General features: G+C 37.9%; 1 protein-coding gene across 11 annotated transcripts in view; it reads left to right on the top strand.

Annotated features, from left to right (window-relative positions):
- Window positions 1–13,603, top strand: part of BMPR1A (bone morphogenetic protein receptor type 1A) — a 212,499-nt gene that overhangs the window by 183,205 nt on the left and 15,691 nt on the right. For all 11 annotated transcript variants that reach the window (XM_023740422.1, XM_023740424.1, XM_023740421.1 and 8 more), the window contains 4 exons: window positions 2,597–2,693; window positions 2,847–2,946; window positions 5,020–5,164; window positions 9,022–9,214. In XM_023740422.1, coding sequence (XP_023596190.1) covers window positions 2,597–2,693; window positions 2,847–2,946; window positions 5,020–5,164; window positions 9,022–9,214 — 535 coding nt within the window. The remainder of the gene's footprint in view (window positions 1–2,596; window positions 2,694–2,846; window positions 2,947–5,019; window positions 5,165–9,021; window positions 9,215–13,603) is intronic.

Here is a 13,603-nt window from a genome sequence, read left to right on the forward strand (position 1 = left end):
TGCCCAGACTTTGATTCGTATTCCAGCCTCCAGTCTCTGTTAGCAAATCCTAGTGTATTCTGTCTCTTCCTGTAGGATGGAGTGTTTCTCAGAATCTTCACTGCTCTTTCTTGTAATTTGGCCTCAGTTTCCTTCCTCATGCACCCCCCTCCCCATCCAGCCTCACTAAATAGTTGACTTAAGTCAGAATCTCCTATTTTATGAATGGTATATGAATTTTTTCCCTAACAAGGATTTTGATTCCCCATATAAATCTAGAGATACAAACTGATTTGGAATTGGGGGGGGGGGTCTGGGAGAAGTACAGGAAAGGAGGAGGGTATATTACCCACCTCATAATCTAGATAAACCTTTCGCTTACCCAGATACATAGTTAAGCTATGACAGAAATATAGGAGGTGAGTCTGATATTGCTTATTGTTGATAAAGCCATATTGAGTCTTTAGGGGTTTACAAGCTTTATTGGCTTATTCTACAGTCTTGTCTGACATGAGTGTCAAGCTCATCAGGGGAAAAAGAACGAATTTATTGGATGTTTATTATTTGCGCTTGAGATATATTCTACCTGATTGCCTCCCAGTCATCCCGTAAACCCAAAAAACCAGACCCGTTGCCGTCGAGTTGACTCCAGCTCATAAGCAGATGTTTTTATCTTCCATTTTATAGCGGAGGAAACTAACAGCCAGGGAGAAGTTAGTTACTCAGGGTCACCAGGACAGTAAGTGGCAAAGCTAGGATCTAAGTTATTTGATTCCAAAGACCTTGCTTTTCCAGCATACGGTGCTGCCTGCAGTCTGTTGTTGGCAAAGTCTAGTTTCTTTGTCTTTTAAAAAAAGTAATATGACATTTAGCTGTCTAGTTTCCAACACTCCTTGTTTCTGCAATCCTTGAATCACACCTGTCTTTCAGCCATCCTACTACAAGTGCCCTCGTTTTCCTGGGATATAATTCACATAGGCTAGAAGATATGAGCTCATATAAAATACCGAAAGCATTGTAGGATCGCTTCATAATCTCGAATGCCAGTTCTCACTTACTGGTGTTTGGTCTGTCTTCTTCATTCCTATAATCATCCTTGATAGAGAAGCAGAAGCAATACAGGAGCTGTAGAATGGTATGTCCTGTTTGTCCTCCATTGCCCCCAATTATGTAACCAATAGATCTGTTTATTACTTGGTGGTCTTCTCTCTAAGCACTGCCAGGTAAACCCTTTCTTGGGTTTTCTTTGCATTTTCTGCAAGGCTAAGTTTGTTTTGGACTTTAGTCTTCCTGGCACTATTCTCAGATTCTTGGTATTTCTTTTTTTCCCGTTTAGTGCTGTGCTCTTCATTCCATCCTTCACGTAAGTTTTCTCTAAATCTGGGATAATTTCAGAGTTGCTAGTGTAACTCCGAACATCTCTCTCTTTTCCTATCTTTTTTTAACAATCATTTAAAAGGAAAATTTGTTTTGTAAGGAAAAAAAAAGGTAAAAATTTCAGTTAGAAGATAAAAGTTGTTCTTTTGATAGCTTCCAAATGCTCTTTGACCCTTGTTCCCTCACAGAATCTCAAAATCATGGACTGATGTCCACCTTTTGTAAAATAATATCGATTGTACTGAGGCTTTCCTTTTCTGGCCATCTCATATTTAAGAATATCATGCTTAATTCCTACTTTTATTCTTACCACTTTGGCAATGACAGTTATTTTTTAGTGGCATTTCAGTTCAGAATAGCTGTTCTCCCAGGCAGTGTTGAAATGTCAGCATTCAAGTTAAGAACTTGTCAAATACTGTACTATTAATCAGATAAAACTTCACATATAATTGTTGATGTGTGTTCCCTTTCCATGACTACAGGATGTTCTCTGTGCCAATTTTCTAATCTATTAGGGACACGTCTCCTATCTGGTTGGTGGTGTCCAGTAAACTCTCAGGAATATTGTTTCTGTGTTTTGCCCTTTCCCTTACCCATGTATGCTGCAGCTTGCTTCCACTTCAGGTTCATTGATTTCCATATAGTTGTTACATACAGAATCTATATAGTATCTTCTGCTTTACTCCACCACCTTTCTTAACCAGACTTTGGAGTAGGATACTTTCTGCCTTAGTCTGATATTAAGTCTTACCATGTAAGTCTCAAAATTACTGATATCTTTTTTACCATACTAGTTTGTAATTATAATTACATCTGCTTTATTACCTATACTGTTTAAGAAAAGATCGCATGACTTTTGAGTAATTAGTTTCCTACTAAAAAATAACTAAATTAGAATAAATATTCTTACTAAAAATATTTAATACATCTTTATGCCAAAGTCTGGAGCAGAAAACGCTTAGACTTGTTTATCTGTAATTTTAACACACCATCTACATACATGTGTTCTCCTTTAGGAAAATTTTTACAGTTTTCACAGCAATATCTCAGCAGAAATATTTCTAAACTTCTAGTAATTGTTTTTTCACATAAATTTGTAGATCCTTTTCACCCACTGAATTAGAAAATACATTTTATAAATAAATATTTTAAAATTTTAGTATCAATTTGGTATATGTATCATATACATATACTGTAGTATATTAAAGTGTTTCTAATTTTACCATTACTCTTCCTGTAGGATTCACCAAAAGCCCAGCTACGACGGACAATAGAATGTTGTCGGACCAATTTATGTAACCAGTATTTACAACCTACACTGCCCCCTGTTGTTATAGGTAGGTTAGCTGAGAAAAGTCTGAGCATGATTTTCACTAAAATGATTTCTGTGGCTTTAACAATAAGCAGGCTGTCTAGAATTTAGCACTCAAATTATTTTTTGTTTTTAATGAACTGTGATAGAAAGATAATATGTTTACTTCCATTGTCAGGTCCATTTTTCGATGGCAGCATTCGGTGGCTGGTTGTGCTCATTTCTATGGCTGTCTGCATCATGGCTATGATCATCTTCTTCAGCTGCTTTTGTTACAAGTAAGAAGATTTATTTTGGTAGGGGGAACTGTCAGGTTCAATTTGAATATTTATTTAAAAACCATTGAGTATTAGGGATTCACTGGGAATACTTACAATATTCTGAAAAGATGTAAAATATTGAGAATACTTTGTTGAATACTTTGTTGAACAGTTGTTCTTAAAGCCACTGGGCAGAAACCACTGACCACCGTATGCACTTCAGAAACTGTTGACCTGTATTCTCTGGTATTTCTCCTGTAACTAGTCTGTAGTTTTATAAGGGAAAAAAGGGTCTCACTACCAGTCAGTGAATTGGACATCATTTTATACTTATTTATATGCTCATGTATGTTCATGAGTACTTATAATTTTCTTATTAATAGAATGTTGAGCTTTCATCTATCTGAGTTTTAAAAATTTGTCCCAAGAAACCAACTATATTATAGTTATGTGGTTATTTGGGGCTTCAAAATTGTTTGCATTTAATCATGATTCAGAAGAGAGTTGGCTAAGTTTTGATCACTATTTGGTGATACGCCTTGTTATAAAATTTTAGTATAGCTCACTAACCTAATATTTTTGATTTTGCTTTTTCAGTTGAATTTTAAAATTATTGTCTTAACCCTGCCCCCCACCCACTATCTTGTTTTAAATGTTTCTAACGAACTGTATTAGCTTTTAAGATTATAATAGTAAGGCATTCTATTGTAGAAAAGGTTCAGCACTACAGAAGGGTAGAAAGTAAACATGCGAGGTTCACCCCTCCTCAGTGTCACTTCCACAGGTGACTTAAAAGTTTATTGGGCCAGTACAACATACATGAACCTTGAAAACATTATGCTAAGTAAAATAAGACACAAATGGATAAATATTGTATTGATTTCACTATATGAAATATCTAGAGTAGGCAAATGCATAGAGATAAATGTAAATTAGTGGCTACCAGGGACAATAGTACTTGCATCTTAGGAATTTTATACAGAGAAAGTGAGATGAACACGTAAAATAGAACATTGCCTGACACATTCCACATCAATAAAAATGAGCTGTTCTTTACATATATCAACATGGATAAATGTGTAAAACATGTTGCAGAGTATTAATTCAGTATATGCTGTTTATGTAAATTTTTGCACACAAAAGCTATGTTGTTATGAATATATACATATATAGTAGAAGTATAAATACATAACCACCTTCAGGATAGTGGAAAAAAGGACAGAAATGGAGTTATCAGGAAAATGGTTGGAGTTTCAAACAGTTCAATGATATTTATTTATTTAAAATACAGTGAAACCTGAGAGAGCTGGAACTCACCGAGACAGCCTTGTTTTTCTGCCTTTGACAGGATGCAGCTTACCATTTTTCTTTTGCTCTCTATTAGGGGAAAATATTTACGTTTTCCTTCTCTGACAGGTTTCTGCCTTACATAGGTTTCAGCTTTCACAGGTTTTACTATATATCTAAAATAAATATAGCATATTAATATTTTTTAAGTTTGAATGGTGTACATATTGGTGCAGTTAATCTCTACCTTCCTGTATGTTTGAAATATTTTATAATTTGAAGTTTGTAGGTGAGAGGTCTTCAAAAATAACGGAATGAATTATTAAGAGAACTTGTCTAATTTATTTTCTGTAAGTTCCTTTTCCCTTTTTTCAATATGAAAATACATTTATTGTCTTAATACAAAAATAGGTACTTATAAATTCAAATAATACAAAAATATGTGTATAATAGAAAGTGAATATTCTTAGGCCTTCAAAATAACTATAGTTGCAGCTTACTATATATCCCTTCAAAGCTTTTTAGTTGTATGTGAACATATATATTTTTAACAGTTTTTATAGCTAGGACCCACTTTACATGATGTTTTTAATCTACTTTTTTCACTTGCCAATACACCATAGCCGTCTTCCCATTTTAAAAAGTACGTAGGAGTCTACCTCATAAATTCCATTTCTAGACATTTTATAACAGACTAATTTGCATATGATTCTGTCTGAAGGAAGGATGATGGTGTAAACAATCTCAAAGTTTATCTCAGAATTTTAATACTGTAGTATAGATTGTTTTCTGCTTTTCTCAAAGGCATTATTGCAAGAGCATCTCAAACAGACGCCGTTATAATCGTGATTTGGAACAGGATGAAGCATTTATTCCAGTTGGAGAATCATTAAAAGACCTTATTGACCAGTCACAGAGTTCTGGTAGTGGATCAGGGCTACCTTTATTGGTAAGACAAAATTTCATATAAATGTGAATGCTGTATTGATATAGAATATAGCCTCATATGATGGTAGACTGCATGATTATGCAAGTTGGAAAACATTGCTAGACACGTCTTAATTATCTAGTGCTGCTGTAACAAATACCACAAGTGGATGGCTTTAACAAACAAATTTATTCACTCACTATGTAGTAGGCTAGAAGTCCGAGTTCAGGGTGCCAACTCCAGAGGAAGGCTTTCTCTCTCTGTCAGCTCTGGGAGAAGGTCCTTGTCATCAATCTTCCCCGGTCCAGGAGCTTCTCAGCGCAAGGACCTTGGGTCCAAAGGACGTGCTATGCTCCTGGCGCTGCTTTCTTGGTGGTGTGAGGTCCCCATGTCTCTCTGCTCGCTTCTTTCTTTAATATCTCAAAAGTGATTGATGTAAGACATAACCTCATCTTGTAGATTGAGTCCCGCCCCGTTAACAACTGCTACTAATCCCACCTCATTAACATCATAGAGATAGGTTTTACAACACATGGGGAAATCACATCAGATAACAAAATGGTGGACAATCACAATACTGGAAATCATGGCTTAGCCAAGTTGACAGATATTTTTGGGGGACACAGTTCAATCCATAACAGCACATGTAAATTTTTTTCTCCTCATTTACAAAGAAGCATATCATAATACAAGATGAAATTAATTAAAAATAAGAAAAATAGGATGGGAAAGTAAGGTAGAGCCACAGGCGAGGTTAGTAAAGAAAACGTGGTCATCAAGTCCTATAGAAGTGCTAGAGGTAGCTCACAGCTTTTGCTCTCAGCATTTTAATAGCCAACTTGAAGAGAAATCAGGTATAAGATTCCTTGCATCTAATAAGGTTAAACTGATTGGTTGGAAGTAAAACTATTTCAGATTTTGAAATCAAAGAGGTTTCTCTCACAGATCTTCATAGAGAGGACACTTTCCTCAATATGATACTACCTTATCAAAACAGTTTAATCAGAATAATTTCAAAGGGGATTGTAAATAATTCTAATACAGTTCTAGATAGAAATACTCAGATTTTGGGGTTGAGAGGACTCTATTGGAGAGGACCCTTATAATAAATAAGTACTAGGTGTCCAGATAGGTTTCTAACTGTTCATTTAATTACATTTGGTTAAAATAAATACATTGATCTCTAATTTAAAATTTTGTCCAAACAGCTGTAATTGAACTGGAAAGGAAAAAGTAAAAACAGTCTTATCCAGACAACATGAGTGAATTTGAATACAAGGTTACTGTATAGTAATCATTGGATTTATATGTACTAACAACAAACAAGGAGCCATGGTAGCGCAGTGATTAAGTGCTTGGCTGCTAGCTGAAAGGTTGGCAGTTCAAACTCATCAGCGGATCTGTGGGAAAAAAGACCTGGTGATCTGCTCCTGTAAATATTACATACAGCCTAGGAAGCCCTATGGGGCGGTTCCACTCTTTCATATAGGGTTGCTACGAATCAGAATCAACTTGACAGCACACAACAACAATTGGAAGTTGAAATTTAAGAAATAATGTCATTAAAAACCATGAAATACTTAGGAATAATCTTAGCAGAATTTATGCAAGGCCTGCACATTGAAAACTATGAATATTACTGAAAGAAATTAAAGAAGACCTAAATTAATGGATGTAGATATCCTGTTTATGAAATGGAGCACTCAGACTCTGTTAAGATTTTTGTTATTCTCAAATTGATGTATAGTTTCAGTTCACTCCAAATCAGAATTAGATTAGACCCTTTGTAGCAGTTGATGACCTCATTCTACCATTTATATGGAAATGCAAAAGACATAGAAGAGCCATACAATTTTGAAAGAAAACAAATTTGGACACCTCACTACCTAATTTCTGAACTTGCTATAAAGCTATGATAATCAGCACAGTCAGGTATTAGCATAAGGACAGACACATAGATCAGTGGAACAGAATAGTGTCCAGAAGTGACCCACATGTATATGTCTAACTGATTTTTGACCAAACCACCTAGGTAATTCAACGGGGAAAGATAGTCTGTTTAACAAATGGTGAAGGAAAAATTAAGCATCTGTTTTCCAAAAAGTGAAACTCCACTGTTACCTAACTCCATAAACAATAATTAACTTTTGAAATAGATCATAGACCTAAATATAAGAACTAAGACTATCCTCCAGAAGAGAACGTTGGAGAAAATCATTGTGACCTTGGGTTGAGCAGAGATTTCTTAGGACAAAAGAATCATGAATCATTTAAAAAAAAAAAAGATAATGTGGACTTTGTCACAATTAGAAACTTCTGCTATTGAGCAGACACTGTTAAGAATATGAAAAGACAGGTCACAGACAGAAAGAAAATATTTGCAAAACACATCTCTTATAAAAAATTTGTACCCAGACTACATAAAGAACTTCTACAATTCAATAATCAAACCATTTTAGACAGTTATACACTGGGCACATCTGCTGCAAAAGATCTCTTTAAAGTGTTGGAAAGCAAAGGTGTCAACTTGAAGACTAAGGCGTGCCTCACCCGACCCATGGTATTTTCAGTCGCCTTATATGCATTCAAAAGCTAGACATTAATAAGAAAGACCAAAGGAGAATTAATACCTTTGAATTATGTTGTTGGTGAAGAATGTTGAGTATACCGTGGACTGCTAGAAGAACGAACAAATCTGTCTTGGAAGAAGTACAGCCAGAATGATCCTTAGAAGCGAGTATGGCGAGACATCATCTCATGTACTTTGGACATGTTATCAGGAGGGACCAGTCCCTGGAGAAGAACATCATGTGTGCTAAAGTAGAATGTCACCAGAAAAAGAGGAAGACCCTCTATGAGGTTGATTAACACAGTGGTTGCAACAATGGGCTCAAGTAGCAACGATTGTGAGGATGGCACATGTAGTGCAGTGGATCACTTTCGTGTGGCCTTTCTCGCCATGGTCTTGTAACTCCCATCCAAGTGATTGGGTGGGATTGTGCAAGTAGGGTAATGGTGGCCCACCAAGGGGATTGGTCAGTTTTGCCATCCCGTTGGGCTTGAAATGAGGCACCCCAGAGGTGGGTAGAGGATCCTGCCACCACCAAGGAAGAACGCCAGGTGTGGAGCACGTCTTTTGGAGCCGGGATCCCTGCGCTGAGAAGCTCCTGGAACCAGAAAACAGAGAGAGAGATGTTAACACTGAAATAGCATTCTAATTAAAGGGAACTGCACATGCAAAAAGACAGGAATGAGCTTGAGTGAATTCTAAGAGTTGGAAAAAGGCAAATAAGAGGGGTGGGAGTGGGTAATTATAACAAATGATAAGTCTGGAAAATTAAGCAGGGACCAGATCATATAGGGTCTCATAGAATTGAGTTGAAGATTTGTAACTGTCGTTTAGATTTTACTGCATAACAAACCACCCCGAAACTCAGTGGCTTGAAGCAACAAACATTATTTCTCATGATTCTGTGAGTCTATTGGGTAGTTCTTCTGTACTTGCTCAGCTGCAGCTGGATGTTACAGTTCATGCCCATGGCTGATCATTCACATGGTGGTGTTCGTTGGTTGCAGGGTTCCCAGGAACCTCAAGAGAGGGCAAGTCCCAATGCACAAGCACTTTTCAAGTCTTTGATTGCATCATATTTGCTATTGTTCTACTGGCAGACGCAAGTCATGTGGCCAAGCATAGAGTGTGGGAAGATACTACCCAAGGGCGTGACTGCCGGGAGGGGGGAAGTATTATAATACTGGAGTTGGTCAGTTGGTTGGATATACCATGCTTTTTCATGGAATAGATGATTGGACCAATTTCTCGGTCTTAACAAGTTCTTTTTTGTCAAGAGATCAAAACCTTTTACTTTTTTTTAATGAAGGTTCAGCGAACGATTGCCAAACAGATTCAGATGGTTCGGCAAGTTGGAAAAGGCCGATATGGAGAAGTGTGGATGGGTAAATGGCGTGGTGAAAAAGTGGCAGTCAAAGTGTTTTTTACCACTGAAGAAGCTAGCTGGTTTCGAGAAACTGAAATCTACCAAACTGTGCTTATGCGCCATGAGAATATCCTTGGTGAGTACACATTTGATTTTTTTTTTTTAACATTTTATTTTGGTTTGAGTGAAAGTTTACAGAGTAAATTAGTTTCCCAATCAACAATTTATACACATGTTGTTTCATGACGTTAGTTGCAATCCCCTCAATGTGACAGCACTCTGCGCACTTCCTCGCAGAATTCCCCGTTTCCATTCATCCATCTTTCCTGCCCCTTCTGCCTTCTTAACTTTGTCTTTGGGCAGATGCTCCCTATTTGGTCTCGAATAGTTGATTGTTCTGAGAAGCATGTTCCTCACAGGTGTTACTGTTCACCTTATAGGCCAGTCTGTTGTTTGGCTGGAAGTTTGTCTCTGGAAGTGAGTTCAGTTCCAGGTTTGAAGGGTGTCTACGGGCCATAGTCTCAGGTGTCCCACCAGTCTCTACCAGACCAGTAAGTCTGGTCTTTTTACTAATTTGAATTTCGTTCTCCGTTTTTCTCCCTCTTTGGCCAGAACCTACTGTGATCCCACTCAGATCAGTCGATAGTGGTAGTGAGGCATCATCTAGTTCTTCTGGTCTCAGGCTAGTAGAGGCTGTGGTCATTTAGTCTTTGGACTAATTGTTTCCTTGAGACTTTGATTTTCTTCACTCTTTTTTGCTCTGGACAGAAAGAGACCAATAGTTGTATCTTAGATGACTGCTCACAAGCTTTGAAGACTCTGGTCACTACTGACCAAAGTAGGATGTAGAACATTGTCTTTACGGATTATGTTATGCTAATTGACTTAGATGATCCTAAGCCCTCAAGCCCAGTGACTCAGTCCCTCAGCATTTGATTATGGCTAAGAAGTTTTCATAACTGTGCCACCTGAGTGCTCTACTATATACGTGGATATGTTTGCAGCACATACAAGCGCTTATGTAGAAATATCCTCTGCGAAACCTATATATGCTTGTGGGTGTACTCCTATACGCCATTCCCACACCTGTTCAGCTTACATGTTTACTCATAAATTACTGTTTGTTATTACTGTTGTTGCAACATTGTGTATGTAATAGTATTTAGCCTTGTTGCCTTTTACTCTTGCATACATACCTCTCAGCGTCTTCCTTTGCCTTGGTCATGTTGTGCTGGCTTCCCCCATATTGTATATTGTCTTTCCCTTCACTCAATTTATAAAACATCTCTACTATCTAGTTAGTGATTTTCTCTCCTTCCCCCTCCCATCCCTGGTAAGCATCAAAGAATGTTTCTGTGTGTAAACCTGTTCTTGACTTTTTATAATAGTGGTCTCATAAAATATTTGTCCTTTTGTGGTTGACTTATTTCACTCAGTATAATGTCCTCCAGGTTCATCCATATTGTGAGATGTTTGGCAGAGTCATCGTTATTCTTTAACGTTGTGTAGTATTCCATTTTGTGTGTATGTGCTACAGTTTATTTATCCATTCTTCCACTGATGGACACTTAGGTTGTTTCCATCTTTTTGCTAGTAGGAATAATGCTGCAGTGAACATGGTTGTGCAGGTATCTATTCGTGTCACAGCTCTTATTTCTCTAGGGTATGTACCTAGCAGTGGGATTCCTGGATCACGTGGGATTTCTATTTCTAACTTTTTGAGGAAGCACTATACCATTTTCCATGATGGTTATACCATTTTACATTCCCACTAGCAGTGTATGAGAGTTCCAGTCTGCCCATACCCTTGTCAGCATTTGTTGTTTTCTGTTTTTTTTTTCCCTCCCCCATCAGTGAGGTGATACCTTGTTATTTTGATTTGCATCTCTCTAATGTCTAGCATGCTTGGGCATTTCTCAAGCTGAAAGAACTGAAGAAAAAATTCAAGCCTCGAGTTGCCAATATTGAAGGGTTCTACAGGGAGAATACTAAACAACGCAGGAAGCATCAAAAGAAGATGGAAGGAATACATAGAGTCACTGTACCAAAAAGAATTGGTTGATGTTCAACCATTTCAGGAGGTGGCATATGATCAAGAAACTATGGTACTGAAGGAAGAAGTCCAAGCTGCACTGAAAGAATTGGTGAAAAATAACCAAAAACCCAAACCAAACCCACTGCCTACGAGTCAGTTCTAACTTGTAGCAACGCTATAGCGAAAAGTAAGTCTCCAGGAATTGACAGAATGCCAACTGAGATGTTTCAACAAACAGATGCAGGGCCGAAAGTGGTCAGTTGTCTATGCCAAGAAATTTGGAAGACAGTTACCTGGCCAACGGACTGGGAGAGATCCATATTTGTACCCATTTCAAAGAAAGATGATCCAACTGAATGTGGATATTATCAAACAATATTAATATCACAAGCGAATAAAATTTTGCTAAAGATCATTCAAAAGTGGTTGCAGCAGTACATCGACAGGGAACTTCAGAAATTCAAGCTGGGTTCAGAAGAGAATGTGGAACAAGGGATATCATTGCTGATGTCAGATGGATCTTGGCGGAAAACAGAGAATACCAGAAAGATGCTTACCTGTGTTTTATTGACTATGTAAAGGCACTCAACTGTGTGGATCATACCAAATTATGAATAACACTGCGAAGAATGGGAGTTCCAGAACACTTAATTGTGCTTATGGCAGAACCTGTACATAGACCAAGTGGCGGTCATTTAACAGAACAAGGGGATACTGTAAGGTTTAAAGTTAGGAAAAGTACACGTCAGAGTTGTATCCTTTCACCGTACGTATTCATTCTGTATGCTGAGCAGATAATCCAAGAAGCTGGACTATGTGAAGAAGAACACGACGTCAGGATTGGAGAAAGACTCATTAACAACCTACAATAGGCAGATGACACAGCCTTCCTTGCTAAATGTGAAGAGGACTTGAAGCACTTACTTATGAAGATCACAGACCACAGCATTCAGTGTGGATTACACCTTAACATAAAACAAAAATCCTCACAACTGGACCAATAAGCAACATCACGATAAACGGAGAAAATACTGAAGTTTTAAAGGATTTCATTTTACTGGGATCCACAATCAACGCCCATGGAAGCAACAGTCAAGAAATCAAACGATGCATTGCATTGGGCAAATCTGCTGCAAAGATCTCTTTAAAGTGTTAAAAAACAAAGATGTCACTTTAAGGACTAAGGAAGGTACCCCTGACCCAAGCCATAGTGTTTTCACTGGCTTCATATGCATGCGAAAGCTGGACAATGAATAAGGAAGACTGAAGAAAAATCGATGCCTCTGAATTATGCTGTTGGTGAAGAATATTGAATATACCATTGTCATGGATTGAATTATGTCCCCCCAAAATGTGTATCAATTTGGCTGGGCCGTGATTCCTGGTATTGTGTGATTTTTCTATATGTTATAAATCCTGCCTCTATGATGTTAATGAGGGAGGATGGGCGGCAGTTGTGTTAGTGAGGCAGGACTCAATCTACAAGATTGGATTATATCCTGAAGCAGTCTCTTGAGATATAAAAGAGAGAAGTGAGCAGAGAGACATGGGCACCTCATACCACCAAGAAAGCAGTGCCAGGAGCAGAGCATGTCCTTTGGACCCGGGGTCCCTGTGCAGAGAAGCTCCTAGTCTAGGGGAACATTGATGAGAAGGCCGACAGACAGACAAAGCCTTCCCCTGGAGCTGACGCCCTGAATTTGGACTTTTAGCCTACTTTACTGTGAAGAAATAAATTTCTCTTTGTTAAAGCCATCCACTTATGGTATTTCTGTTGTAGCAGCACTAGATGACTAAGACAACCATAGACTGCCAAAAGAACTAACAAATCTGTCTTGGAAGTAGTACAGTCAGAATGATCATTGAAAGTGAGGATGGCAAGACTTTGTCTCAAGTACTTTAGACATGTTATCAGGAGGGACCAGTCCCTGGAGAAGGACATCATGCTTGGTAGAGTAGAGGGTCAACGAAGAAGAAGAAGACCCTCAAGGAGATGGATTGACACAGTGGCTGCAACAATGGACTCAAGAGTAACAGTGATTGTGAGGATGACGCAGTACTGGGCAGTGTTTCATTCTGTTGTACATAGGGTCGCTGTGAGTCAGAACTGACTCAGTGGTACCTAACAACAATGTCTGTGGATCGTGAGCATCTCTTCATGTATTTGTTGGCCACCTGAATGTCTTCTTTCATGAAGTGTCTGTTCATGTCCTTAGCCCATTTTTTTTAATTGGATTTTTTTTGTTGTTGAGGTGTTGAAGTCTTCGATAAATTTTAGAAATTAGTCCTTGTCAGATATACCATTGCCAAATTTTTTTTCCCAGTCTGTAGGTTTTCACTCTTTGGAGAAGTCTTTTAGTGTGCATAAGTGTTTAATTTTTAGGAGGTCCCAGTCATCAAATTTATCTTCTGCTGCTTGTGCCTTTTTAATTATGTTGACAGTCTGTTTATGCCATAAGGTTAGGACCCCTAGGTTTGCTTCTGTTTTTG

Source organism: Trichechus manatus, unplaced genomic scaffold, assembly GCF_000243295.1.
Source record: "Trichechus manatus latirostris isolate Lorelei unplaced genomic scaffold, TriManLat1.0 scaffold00155, whole genome shotgun sequence".
NCBI classification, from domain to species: Eukaryota; Metazoa; Chordata; class Mammalia; order Sirenia; family Trichechidae; genus Trichechus; species Trichechus manatus.